Source organism: Aphelocoma coerulescens, chromosome 5 (assembly GCF_041296385.1).
Source record: "Aphelocoma coerulescens isolate FSJ_1873_10779 chromosome 5, UR_Acoe_1.0, whole genome shotgun sequence".
Taxonomy (NCBI): Eukaryota; Metazoa; Chordata; class Aves; order Passeriformes; family Corvidae; genus Aphelocoma; species Aphelocoma coerulescens.
The window spans coordinates 64,844,220-64,858,266 of NC_091019.1; the positions used below are offsets into that span (position 1 = coordinate 64,844,220).

A 14,047-nucleotide genomic window follows, 5' to 3' on the forward strand; every position below is an offset into this window, starting at 1 on the left:
ATGGTCAGGCACTGAACAGGCCCCTGAGGGAATAGTCACAGCCCCAAGGCTGACAGATCTCAATGAGCGTTTGGTTAATGCTCTCAGCCACAGTGTGGGATTTTTTGGGTTTCCCTGTGCAGGGCCAGGAGTTGGGCTTGATGATCCCCATGGGTCCCTTCCACCTCAGGGTAGTCTGTGATTTTGTGTGAGGCTTCAGTAGCTGCTCAGCAATCTCGCATTTCTGTGGTGTTTGCTGAAGCCCTTGGTTAAAATCTGCAGTTTTATCTTACAAGTTTGGTGTTTAAATCATTAGTATAATTCACTAGAAGTTGTGTCTGAGATGTGAAGGCTGCATCTGTACTTTCATTCTGAGTGAGGAAAGCAATTATATTCTTAAATCCTTTACGGAATGACTGAAACTGCATTTTTCTCTGCTCTAACAGCACCTAAAATTGTGAATGGCATGGAAAAGACCAGATATTCACTCCAGCATCAGGACAGCCTCACACCAAGGCCCCATTAAAGAAAAGCAGTGTGTGCCCAGCTCTGGCTGGTCCAATTGACTTGTGAGCTCCAGACCCTGCCTGACTCCCAGAATTACACTCCACTTACACACAAAAAGCACTGCGAGCAGCACAACTTCTGATTCGCCTCACGTTCCAATTTCAGCGTTTAAACCTTCAGTCCTTGACCTTTTTAATGCCTATTAAGGGCTGTGAAGCTGAACCCGCCCTATCCCTCCCCCGCTCCCCTAGATCCCCTCAGAGCGAAATGGCGCCTGGGGCTGAGCCCGCGAGTTGCCATGGCAACGGGGCGGGGCGGGGCCGGGGCGGCACGGCAAGGGGGAGGGGCGTGGTGCTGCGCGATCACGTGACCCTGCGCTTTCCCGCCCACGGCGGCCTTGAACCTCCCCGCTGCCCGTAGGCGCGTGATGACGCCCCGCCCACGCCGAGGGCGCGGCATTGATTGGTCGGAGGGCGAAGGAGGGGGCGGGGCTTGCGCCGCGCAGCCGCGGTGAGGGAGGGCGCAGCCCAGTGAGGAGGAGGCGGCGGCGGCGGCGGCGGCGCGCGAGCGGCGGCGGTTGGTGCGCGCGCCAAGATGGTGAGGGGGGAGCGCGCGCCGCTCCCTCAGGGGGGATCCGGCGGGATGGGGGGGGGATCCGGCCGGGAGGGGGCTCATCCCGCTGAGATAATGCATAGTTAACTGATTCAGAAAGATTCGGTAGGGAAATGATGGAATAATCAACAGAAAAACGCGTGATCTGACCTCTGAGGAACTGATTATGTGTCTGTGAAACGGTTGATGGCTTGATCGTACGGGGTTGCTGCTTGTCTTGTAATGTTTCGAGCTAATTCAGTGAAGAATGTTATAAATAAGAACGTCTGATTGTTGTTTATTGAGCTAATTCACCCGAGTGGTGAATTTGGACTTGAGCTGTGATTGCTGGTTGGAACAGACCAAGAGAAACATGGACTGGTGGATGAATGCTGTGGGGTACTTTGCATTAGTATTGGCTAATGGGTAAAGAAATGCTTGTGGAAAAGGAAGAGTCATGCATGCTGCTTTTAGTAAAGGTTTGGGGAGGTGAACCCTCCTGTGGACGGAGCAGTTGCAAAGGAAATTCGATCAAATCTTAGGCTGTTTTGCTGTGTGCCTGTCTAGTGAAAGGAGAGTCGTGCTTGAGGCGCATTTGGGAGATGGGTGTTTACTTGTCAGCCGGATGGTGAGGGGAGCGGGTGTCCCGAGGGGTATCTGAGCAGGAGGGTCCAGGGAGCAGCAGCGTCCAAGGGGTGTCCGTGTCTGTGCAGCAATCCTGCCTCGGCTTCCCTGAGTTTTTGTTAAGCCAAGCGTCGGTGAGCTGGCTTAGCTCCGATAAACAGTCTGAATCTGGTGTTACCAAGTGTTTTCCTTCAGATTCCCTCGGGGATTTGTGTTTGTGTAGCTGCACAGGTGTGAGCAAGAGCATGGCTTGTCTTCAGGGAGAAGCTGGCCAGCCCAGAGGATTGGGAGAAAAGCTTCCTTCACAAAAGAGCATTTCATATAAAATATAACCTCAGCTTTGAAATGCAGCCATGAATCCTGTTGGGTTTTTGAATCGAGACCTCCTTCTGGGCTAGTGAGAGTGGGTATTAGTGACATTTTATATGAAATACAAGTTCAACTGTGAAATGCAGCCCTGAATTCTGTTTACTTTTTAAAATATTTTTTAGGTTTTTTTTCTTGAATGAGTGAGACTGGGTATTAGGGATATTTCACAGAATGAGTTAGGTTGGAAAAGCCCTCTGAGATCATCGCATTCAACCTGTTTGGATCAGAGGGGTCTACTTGTTGATCAGAGGGAGCCAAGAACAGTCTTTGACATTTAGGGTAAACAAGCAAAATCAGGGAGGCTGCACAGGCAGTACCTGAGCTGTGCTGTCACAGCAGAGCCTGATTTCCTCTCCAGCTGTCCAGAGGAAGCAGAGTGTGATGAGACTTTGTGCCAGAATTTGGTCAAGGTGGAAATCTTTTCAGGAGCAACAACAAACGCGGGGTATTGGAAGTGGGGAAGCAGAGCCACTCTTTTTGAGGGAAATCTCACAATGTTGAACACGAGGAGACAGAACTGAGGGCTTAAATAGTAACATTCTTCTTATTAAAAAGCAGTGATTTGTCTCAGTGCAAGAGCTCTTTATTAGAGCTTTTGATAGGTAATCTTGCACATTTTTTTTATGTGAGGAATATTTTTTAGGAAACCTTGAAATACAGTTAACTTTGGTACAAAGGTCTCGATGCCATAGGAGTTTACAAATACAGTATAAACTGCAGATTTTTAGTAACTTCTTTATCAAGCTGGCATGAACCCCTTGGTTGTATGTATAAAATGTTGCTCAGGAAATGGCAATGCTTGGCTTGGTGCAGTTCAGAAATTGCATGTGTAAGGGAAGATAACCTGGATGGTTGCTTGTGAAACAATAACTTCCTTCCTCATCTTCCTTGTGGTGACTAATATGGTATCTGAGCATCTCTGCTGAGAGCTTGGTGTGCACAGGAGGAAAATGCGGCATGTTTTTTGGTTAAAATGTCTGAAACCCTTTCTGTGTGTGTAAATCTCAGAAGTTCAATTAATATTTTTGTGGGTAAAAATAAACGAGGATGATGTTCTTAAATATTAATAGTAGCTCCTATTATGTTAAATGCTTAAATTACTTTATCCCATTTGCTGCCACTCTAAGGGACTCCCTTATTTCAAGGCCTGGAAAATGAAGTGTAAAATTTACTTTTAAGTGTAGAAGTGTAAAATCTACTTCTGAAATGTAAAGTTTGCTTCTAAGAGCTCTGAGAATGATCCCACTTCAGGAGTAGTTAATGAAATACTCCTAGTTAAGTAGGAGTTAGAAGAGGGAAATTAAAACAGATAAAGGTTCTGTTAATGTGTTTTGGTTTTTTTGTAAATCTTGCTTTCACCCATGTTTTTTCTGGCTTATGTGATGCTCTGAAGCTTTGGATAAGCTGCATGCAGGCCAATGTCAGTAGGCTTTATGCACAGATGTGTGTGACACAGGGATTTTTTTGTCTGTTTCACTTTCTAGAAGGATTTATCTCTCCCTTCTCTCTGCCATTTCCTCTTTGCAGAGCGAATCTCTGGTGGTTTGTGATGTTGCTGAAGACCTGGTGGAGAAACTGAGAAAATTCCGGTTTCGCAAAGAGACCAACAATGCTGCCATTATAAGTAAGTTCCAAACATGCCTGACAGAAATTGTCAGAAAATCCTCTCTCTCACCTGTTTTCTTCCCTGTGTAACGTTGCTGCTGTAACAGGTAAACATGAGTCAGGAGGGTGTTTGTTCTGTGAGCTGAGCACTTCCAGTTTTGTCTGTAATCTTAACAGTCTTAAAACAATGCTGTTCTTAGGATACAAGTCTCCATCTGCTCTTACCAGAGTATTTATATTTAATTATGGCTCAGAGTCTACCACTGTTTGTAAAATGATTTTGGGAAGTCATGGGATACACTGAAGAAGCAAAACAGAATCACAAGGACTGTAATTGTTGAGTGCTAAAAAGCTTCATGCATCCGTTGTATAAATCAATTGAAAAAAACATTGATCTGTTTTATTTTGATTTATAGTGAAAATCGACAAGGATAAGCAGTTGGTGGTGCTGGATGAGGAGCATGAGGTTTGTTAAATGAATTGTAAATAAGAGTATCTTCAGCCTGCAATGTATTGTTGTCTCTAAGGTACTGCCTTAGTTTCAAATTGTTATCAAACTCTTAATCTAATTTGGGTCATGAGCTTATTTAAATGCATGGTCACTCTGCATGTAAAGCACAGCACCATTAATAGTGAAACTATGCAGAAGCAATTGAGTTGACTAATTATTTGTACCAAAAAAAAAAAAAGGTTATTTTAAAGCTGTTTTAACGATTTAAAAAGCATCTTTGGCACCTGCTGGCTTTTTGAAGAGATTTCTGCTGTGTTTCCACGTAGATCTGCACATTTGCCTCTGAGCTGGTCTGCCATCAATTAGAAGCAGGATTGCTAATCCCCTGCAGACTCTAAATTTGATGGGTGGCAAAATAAGGTCAGCCCAGTGTGTGGTGTTTCTTAATGGTCCATAGGGCAAAATTAAATCCTTCCCAGGGATTTGAGCATTAACCAGAGCTCTTGTTCCCTAGAATGTAGATGTTAAAGTAACACTCAGATGTAATGGGGACTCTTTTTTGTTTGCTGAAAGAGGAAGGAGTGAATTTTTCAAACTTTCGATTTGTGTAGCTGATTTTAACTGACTTTATGATGTGTGCTTGCTTATTTCTGTTTAGCACTAGGGTTGGCAAAGCATGGTAGCTGCCAGCATAGCCAACTAGAGCCAAAAATCTTTGCTAAACTCATTATGCCTAAAATAGGGATGATTATTCATGTTAACATTAATTCTGAGTTTAGTCATAGGAGTCTGTTGGCACACAAGTCTTCCTAAACTGCTCTAGTAATTTGGGAGGTCCTTATCAGTTCACCTGTAGACGAACATCTGCCTTACAGGTGTTTCACTGCCCATTATTCTGCTTTAACCTTCCAGTGCAAGGTACTTGCTCAAATATTGCTTGTGTTTAATGTCACCAGGGTATTTCTCCCGATGAGCTAAAGGATGAGCTGCCCGAGAGACAACCTCGATATCCTTCTTATGCTGCTGCCATTTGGACTTACTCACTCCTGGAAGCTGTTCAAAATGTTGGACTTCACCTTTTTAGGCCAATAATTGCTGTAGTGTGATCTTGCTGATCCTTTATTTGTGAAATAACCCAAGGATCAGTTCTCAGGCTGCACTGAACTGTTGTTCCACTTGTTGAAACAGTGACTCATTTAAGCCTTTCCTGACATTTTATTTCATTTTAGACTGTATAATGTTTGGGGAAGTAAAGCAAAGCCACGCTGCTGTTAATGTAAAGAAGTGAGTAAAACGTACCAGTTGGTGGCTACTTCTAAATATAGGAATCTGCCTGTGTAACTCTGGATGTTTTGGTACTTTCTCAGGATGTGGCTGTTGTTGTTTTGCTGCAGTTACTGATTCTGGGATTGGGCATATGATCCAGGGAGGAATCCCTGTTTTGAAAAGAAAAAAAAAAGGAACAAAAGAGGGTCAAGTAAATGACTCTTTAACTATTGAAATAAAAGGGGTACTTAAGTCATATGTGAAGAAAATACCTGTCCTGTTAGCTTCAAAAGCCGGCTGGCACCATTCCCTGTGCCATTCTGAATCTTTTCTTTCATGCCCACAGTGCAGTGGGAGGCCGTAGAACAGAAGTCGTGGCTAAAACTGTGGTTCAAATTCAGCAAAACACCTGAAACAATGAAGTTCTTGGTCAGCAAAGAAAGAATTGGACTTTGATTAAGCCAAAACCACACTGGTGGATGTGGGAAGTATTTTTACCAAGCTGGGAGAGCAATATTTGCGATGAGAGGGTGATTTTAGCTCTGATGTGAAAGATTACTACAGAGACAGCCCTCACACAGAGGTGGGGCCAGTTCTGAAAGTCAGATGTGGAAGTGAAAACAGAGCAATGAGTTTATTATTACTGAATTAAAACATAATCTAAAATGCAACACTTATTTGTGCCTGCATCAGGCTCTGATAACTGAGGATTATAACCTACTAAAATAATTGATTTCTTAGTTTCTTTAACCTCAGAAAAAACATTTATTGTGTATAGTTACAAGTACCAGCATGAAGATGGAAGAGTTTCCTATCCATTGTGCTTTATCTTCTCCAGTCCAGTTGGTGAGTGAACATTGTGATTGGTAGCTACTGAGTGTTGTAAATTTGGAAATATTCTTTTCTAGGGAAGATAAAACTGAGTGCTTAGTGCTCTCAAGAAGGTTTTCCTGCCTTTGAGGTTCACATTTAGGACACTTAAGATGTATGATAGAAGAGATTCTCTCTTTTCCACTTCTGAAGGCTGAACTGGAGTGTTGGTTTCCTGCTTAGCTGGCCAAAAGGTGTCTGCCTAAACACGACTGTTCTCAGTGTGCTCACCCTCCTCTGAAGGACAGGGCCTGGAGCACTCTGCATCTACTATGGAGGCTTAACCTAATTTAACCTGTTTACTGCTCAAATCTTGGGGAATCCTCAAAACATAACCCTATAAGGCTCAGGAAATGAGTGGAGAGAGACACCACCTCTGTTCCTGAGGGATTCTGCTCACCTGTCTCTTGCTATTCAGATATTAGTGATTGGGAGGGAAGAAATTCCTCTCATCTCAGAAGAACATGGGAACCCATTTCTTTGTGAGGGTCTTAGAATGCTATTCCTTTCATTCTACCCAAGAAAGGAACAGGACTCTGTAAGAGGGTTAGGATGAGATTTGAGAGGAGAGTTTTCAGGGGGCCTGGATGTAGTGGGCAGCAGTAGAGGATGCTCTACTCAACTGCCCCTCAAACAGTGCTGTGATGGGACAGTCTAAAGGACTATCACAGCTGTGGGTGAAAAGGAGGGAAAGAGGGCTCCCTAACCCAGATCTGAGCATGTGAAAGTGCTGGGGGGGAACAGACTGTTCCAAGAGAAACAGACTCTCATCCTGGATCATCCCAAGTTTGCCGAGAGCAGTACAGAGCATGCTCTGCTTGTGTCACAGCAACCCTCAACATCAACTCACCTGCACAGGGCACTGTGTAATTTTAATAGAAGCCAAATAACCTGGGTCTTGGTTTGGGCTTACAGAGCTGAATTGCTCCTGGGCTTCCATCTGTGGTCTGTATTAGTGTAGCTTGCTGGTATTACTGGATTATCCTTGTTATCTCCTGGAAGAAGATAAACTGATTGTGCTGTTTTACCCTTCATTTTTCAGAGCTAGAGTAACTAGGTATATAAAAGAGTTTAGCAACTACTGAGCGTATTCTTCTGTAGTTACCTGGGAATCTGTCTGTGAATGTCTTTAGCTTTCAGTTTGGATTTTAAAAAAAACCCCAACCTTAGTTTTGAAGTGTTGTAGTCAAAATAATGAAACAAACCCTCTTCTCTCCCCCCCCCCCCCCCCCATAACTACAGGATGTAAGCCTGAGCAGCAGATGATGTATGCTGGAAGCAAGAATAAGCTTGTACAGACAGCTGAACTCACTAAGGTATAACTGGCTTTTGAAATAACTCTCTCCCCCTTCACTGCAGGTTGTTGTGTTGTGTCTTGCTTGAACTGATGGCAAGAAGGGTTTTGTCAGACTTTGTGATTACAGGGAACAGAGTCTGGTTTAGGAAGACTAAAGGAGGAGCATGTGTGGAGATTTCTATACCCTAAAACACCAGGAGGAACAGTGTTCTCTAAAACAAAAATATCCCTCAGTAGGATGGACATCTTTGCTGTGGGGGAGGAATTTACTGATGGGAAGAATAGACTGAAGCCTTAGTGTGGTGTGGAACAGATCAGTTTAGCTGGTTCCTGGGGCTGGATGCTTGCAGAACAGCCTGCAGAGCAAGTAACATGTGCCAAGTGATGAACAATTTCTTCCTCTGTTGGGTTCTTCCAGTACTGGCACCAGAAGAAATCACTGCATTCACCAGGCCTAGCTGCATGTATATTTTAGAAAAGAAATGTCACCTGTTTTTCATTTTGGAGATCTTTGAAATCTTTGCTTAATTGGCACCTAGACTCCTTTTAGCCTCAAGCAGTAAAGCTTAATAGAGTCAGTAGCTGCTTCAGGTTTTTCCTACCATGTGAAATGACTTCAGCACTTCTAACAGCACTGTTCCCTTTAGGTCTTCCTTATCCTGCTGAGTCCTTTAACATCCCAGTAAAAATGTCTGTTGGACCAGTAAGAGAACTATGAATCATAGAATGGCTTGGGTTGGAAGGGACCTTAATGTTCATTCGTTCAAACCCCCTGCCAAGGGCAGAGACGCCTTCCACTAGACCAGGTTGCTCCAAGCCTCGTCCAACTTCTGCTTCTTCCAGCTGTACCTTTTAAGAAAAGACACCTCTGTTTTAAATTAGACCTCAAGTTGACAGGACTCAATAGGAAGGAAGCAGAAGGTGGTAAAAACAATCAGCACAGCCCCAAGAAATCTTTTTTTAGATCTGTTGAAACTGCATCTTGGAGGCCTGAGAACTGTAAGCAAGCTTACTGGAAAACAGTAAGCAAGAAGAAAGGGTTGGTGAGAAGAAGGTGAAAGCCTGGGAAGTAGCTCAGTTGGAGCTCCTGTCACCTCTGAAATGGAGAAATTCAGCCTGAATGGCTTTTGAATGCAAGTCCATGACTGGGTATAGAGGTTCATGATCATTCATCTTCCTCCTGAAGCAGGAGAACACAGGCTGTCTCCAGTTGGGGTTGCCTGCTTGCTCTTCAAATGTGCTTTATTCTTGCCACTCGCTGAGCTGTGTTTCATTTTAACTCATGCTGTGACTTCCTCCTGGTGTGATTTTTGCACATGACTCAGCTGAGTTCTCTAATCAGTCTCCAGTGACTTGCATATTAGCTTGGCTTCTGTTAAGCTGTTCTGTTCTCGGAACACTGAATTTTGGGGTTTCTCCATTTTGAAGGCCTATGAATTTGTAAAATTACCTGACTTCTGTCTGTGGGCATCTCATGGACTCCAGTGGGCAATGCAGAATTAACATTGTTTCTCTTCAGGCTATTTAAAAAAACCCCAAACCCCAGCCAGTTACTTGCCCAGGTGGAATGTAAAGAGTATATTGCTGTTTTGGACCTTGTTTTCTGCTTCAAGACTGCATTACAGGTTTATTTAAGATTTCTCAAAGCTTTGGGTTGTTTTCAGGTTGTTTTGGGGGTTTTGCCCAGAGATGTTGTGGCTGCCCCATCCCTGGAAATGTTCATGGCCAGGTTGGATGGTGCTTGGAGCAGCCTGAGAAAGTGGAAGGTGTCCCTGCCCGTGGCAGGGGAATTGGAATGAGATGAGCTTTAAGGTCCCTTCTAACCCAAACCATTCTATGCTTTCAGGATTTTGTTGGGGTATTTTTCCCAAGTTTCTTATTTTGAGATATTTTACAGGTAAAACAGTATGCTACTGGATATTACGAATTTATTTCAGTTCAAAGAAAAAATAATTGTGTGTTGGACTGAGCAAAATTGCTGAACTTCGGGCTTAAATCAACCTAGACATTAAATTAATTTGTATTCTTCAAAATACCATCTTGCTGACATAATGCATGTGAGATGGGGCCACTTCAAGGTTATTTTAAAATGTAGTACATGTGCTTTTCTCATATTCTTAAGGGACAAGAGTGAAGCCTAGAAACAGAAATTATGAGATTCTTATTTAAGTTAGTGATGTTCTTTGCCACTTAGTCTTGTGTATTTTCCACTGACCTGGTGCTTTCAAGAAAGCACCTGAAAATTGTAGGTTGGTGGCTGGTTTATCGCAGCTCAGACAACGTGTGTGGAAAGGTGCTGCTTGCCTTGTGTGCTTCTCCCTTTCCAGTCCCATACCTCAGGAACTGATGCAATGCCATTTTGTTTAGGTATTCGAAATCAGAAATACAGAAGACCTAACTGAAGAATGGCTGCGTGAGAAACTGGGCTTCTTCCACTAAGGAAAACCTCTGTTCTAAGTATTTATGTACCATCCTTGTGATACTGGAACCAGACATGAATACTTACACCCAAGCAATGCACTGTATTCACAGCTGTCTCCTGCAGTATCTCTCTTGTGCAGAGTTTGTGCAAAGAATAGCAGGTCTGTCTCCTTGAAGTAACAAATCTTTGCAGGTGTTTCCTTATTTGTACCTGCTAAAAGGGAATACTCCTCTGCAGGGACTCCTTTTGCACTCCTGTGACTAATATTTCTGTAACTAAAATAGTTCAGTTCTGGATTTGTAACTGTGTACAAACATCATTTGGAAGCTGGCTAACTTTTTCTGAGCTACAAACACATCTTTATGACACACATTAGCTGTTTTTATGCAGAATTTGTGTACTGTCACTTACTTACCAGATTTTTTGACTTAATGTCTTCTCAGTTTTGAAAGCTACTCCCTGGAAGCATTTGTTTGGTATTATAAATCAAAATCCTTGTACAGCAAATCCATCCATTTATCTTTCCATCGAGTCCATGTGAACTGTCTCAAATTCTTGGAACTAATTTTTGTCATTCCAGTAATTCCTCAGTTGCCTGAGTCAATCTTTCTAAATTTCAGGGCAAAGCTTTGACTGTCCAGTTCTCATGCTAATACAGTTTCACAGGAACTATCTGATAACTAAGGGCTGAACTACAACTCTGGTTCCTCTTGTACCAGATTTCTTCTTGCATCTCTATTCTGACACTGTTGAGAAGTTTACCTCTGCTCATTTCCTGTTATCTAAACACCTGGTGATACTGTGTGCCTTTCATTTGTTAGCTTTAATAGGACTTGAGAATTTTACACTGCCACTTCTTACAAATTTGGTAAAAACTTTGTTAAAGAATCCAAGTAATATTTGTTCCTAGTGCCTCGTGCTGCAGTTGACATCTGTTAAAACAAAAAGCCAACCTCATTTTCTTTGAAATTCCAATCATCTGCTCCATTTGTAGGAGTCAGGAGGTTAAAGCTTTTCATGATAATGAACAATTTATAAAAGTTTTTTGTTACAAGACTTGGCCACACATAGCTTTTGAGTACTTTAATTACAATCTCTAACTTTCTTAACGGCTTTTTGGTCAAAATTACATTCCAGATGAAGCTTTTGCATAAGTGATCATTTGATTTTCATCTACTTAACGGTTCATCTCTTCGAAACAGCAAATCTAATGTGAAAATAGTATTTAACTTTTATAAATGACCAGTCTTTTTACAGGTCTGTTTTATATTGAATAGAGTAGTTGTGTGATGTGGGACACGTTCAGCCCGTGCCGTGGCAGGAGGAGCACTCACGGGACAGTCTCTCCCTGTCTTGCTCGTGGGTGTTTGTTGTGCTACTGAACAAGTGTCTGCGTAAGAGCAGCTTCCTGTTGATAACATACCTTAAAATACGGCTGCCCCAACCAATCTGCTCGCTGGGAAGGAATGCAGTGTTAAATTTGGAGGCCAGTATTTCATGCTGTGAAACCTTTGCTGAAAGTGGGGTTATTTTTCATTTGTCAACGTAGGCTGTGTTAGTGTTAAAACACTAATTCCTGCAAGATCACAAGGAATTTATTTGCAAAGGTCCTCAGTGTTGGCAAATCTCTTCTTAGTTTGATGTTATTGCTCATTTATTTGTATATAAATCTGACTTGAGAGGAGCTTTTCCAAATACGTGTTGGAATGATCCAATTAAATCGATCTTTTGGTGTGGGAAAGAAGCGCTTGTAATTAAATTTCTGTGTTAACATACTGAACTGGAAAAACAATTTCATTTCCCTGGATGAAAAAATGTTGATTATGAAACTGTTGCTTGATCATTCTGTACTGCAGATCAATAAAAACAATGTCTTTTGTGACACACATTGTATAAATAAGACTTTGGCTTAAAGGATAGTGTCATTCCAAGCATCAGTCTGGAAACAGCTAGAATCTCTTTTGAGGTTTTTTTGGGACTGTACTAAAGGTGAGGCATGTCAAAGTACAGTGTGAGCAAGAGGGAAGCTGCTGCTTGGAATGTTCAGCTTGATTTGCAGTGGGGAAAAACTGGATTAATCGTGTCTGTTGTACTTTGTACACTGGTGGGCTGCCAGCAGCCAACTGCTGCCTGCACAGGTCTGCACAAAAATAACTCTACAAGAGGCCTGTGTCAGGAGGGAAAGGAGGAGCTGCTGCATGAAATGACTGAACTTGACCTTTCATCTCTGGATTGCTCCGCCTTCTGCCAAGGAAACATTGCTCCTTGCAGCTGAATCTTCAGCTGAGTTCTTCCACTTCACATGCTCTCGTGCCTCACTTAAGCACTTTCTGCCTTGGGTGCTGCCCCTCCAGCCTTGCAGGAAGCAAACAGATCCTCATGAGAGTGTGCTGTTGATGCTGCTCAGCCCACCAGTATGACTCTTGAGCCAGCCCTGCCTGGCAGCTGTTCCTCCCTCCCCTGGCTGAGCTGTGGAAGCAGCTGCAGGTACTGGGAGGACGTGTGTGCAGAGGGTGTTTGCTGTTCCAGCCTTGTTTGTGTTCTCCTTGGTCTTAATGCAGTGTTTTGACACAACTGGCTGCTGCTAATTGTCCTGGGCTCTTGAGATGCAGGTAGTGCTAACACTTGATTAAACAAAGACATCGTTATGTCCAGGTCTTTCCTGCACAAATAATCCTTGTTTTCATAACATCCTTTCCCACCTTATCTGTAGAACTGTGTGTTCTGTGCTGCTGCCCCCCTAGGCTCAGTGGGAGGCAGATGAGTCCACGTTCAGGCCAGTATGTTCCAGCTGGGCTTTGCTGGTGAGTTGCCCATCTGTAATCACACATTTCTCTTGAATTTTCAGACCTCTAAAGAGAGACTCTAAAGGACAACAGAAATTAACCTAGGGGAGCCTTTGTAGCTAACGGTCTGAGAGTCAGCATTTTCCATTGGGAGCTCCTATTTTTCAGGAGTTAGTAAGTTGGCCATAAAATCCCTGGTCTGGAGTTAGAGGTCTCTCCAAGGGAGACTTCTGGCACAATTAATCAGGTTTGCTTTAAATATTGACTAGATGGCTGGGATACAGGTCTTGTAATCCTATTCATTGATGGTAAGCTGAATTAAAGCATGAGTTTGCATGTCAGCCCATGAAATAGACTTGTAGTGTTTTGAATATTTTTAACAAAAAATGTAAATGCTGGTATTTGATGGTTTAAGTGTATTTCTAGTATCATGAATACTGTTCTGATCTATTAAAGGAGGCAATAATGCAGGTGTTGACACCTTTTTCACTTCTCCAAAGGAGCATCTTTTGCATTTGTACCAGAATTCCATTTTTGTATCTTTAACTGTAAAATAGCTGGTCCAGAAACTATGTTAAACTGATGACAGAGGTCTGACTCAAACAGGCAGAAGCAAGAGAATTAAATTCCTTACTTCAGTGCATTCCAAAAATAAATATCATGCAACTTCTTTTTTATACATACATGTAGTGACTGTGAAATGGAGCCGTGGTGGGACATGAGAAGGGGCTCAGTGAAACTCTTGTGTTTGTTCTGTGGTTCAGACTCATCTTAAAAGGTTTGAGAGGTTCACGGCCAGATTTGAGAATTTGGCAGTTCCATGAAAATACCAGTAACCAGTACAATTTCCATATGCTGTTAAGTCTCTGCTACTTCACATTGCATGTTTACTTTAAACCAAATCTTTTTTTGCTAAGCATGGTGCTTGTATTGGTTTAAATAAAATGTTTCATTAAGAGGTTGTGCTGCCCTGTTTTAATTGCAAAGGGGTTCCTGTCTGATAGGGAAAATCTGGTACTGCTTGGTATGACCTTCCTCCTCAGCTTCCTGGAGTTTGCTTTGGACTTGTACCCTATCATCAGTATTGAGTGCTCCCTCATTTGCTGTTCTACCTAAAATAATTCCTGTTTCCATCTGTCTGATGGGGAGGAGAGGAGCTGCTGGAACACTGCAGGGAACTCCTGTGCTCTGCTGCTTTGCACCTTTGTGTCACAGACCTCCCACTGCCTCCAGGTGAGGTGCAAGGCAGCGTGGGGCTCGATGTCAGTCGAGTGTCGCAT

General features: G+C 42.9%; 1 protein-coding gene across 1 annotated transcript; it reads left to right on the forward strand.

Annotated features, from left to right (window-relative positions):
* The first annotated feature begins 1,002 nt into the window (after window positions 1-1,002).
* On the forward strand, window positions 1,003-11,869 carry GMFB (glia maturation factor beta). The gene is made up of 7 exons (XM_069018613.1): window positions 1,003-1,083; window positions 3,598-3,694; window positions 4,092-4,141; window positions 5,083-5,132; window positions 6,156-6,238; window positions 7,505-7,578; window positions 9,927-11,869. Exons 1-7 carry the CDS (start codon window positions 1,081-1,083, stop codon window positions 9,996-9,998), a joined length of 429 nt encoding a protein of 142 aa, XP_068874714.1. The 5' UTR covers window positions 1,003-1,080; the 3' UTR covers window positions 9,999-11,869.
* The last annotated feature ends 2,178 nt before the right edge of the window (window positions 11,870-14,047 follow it).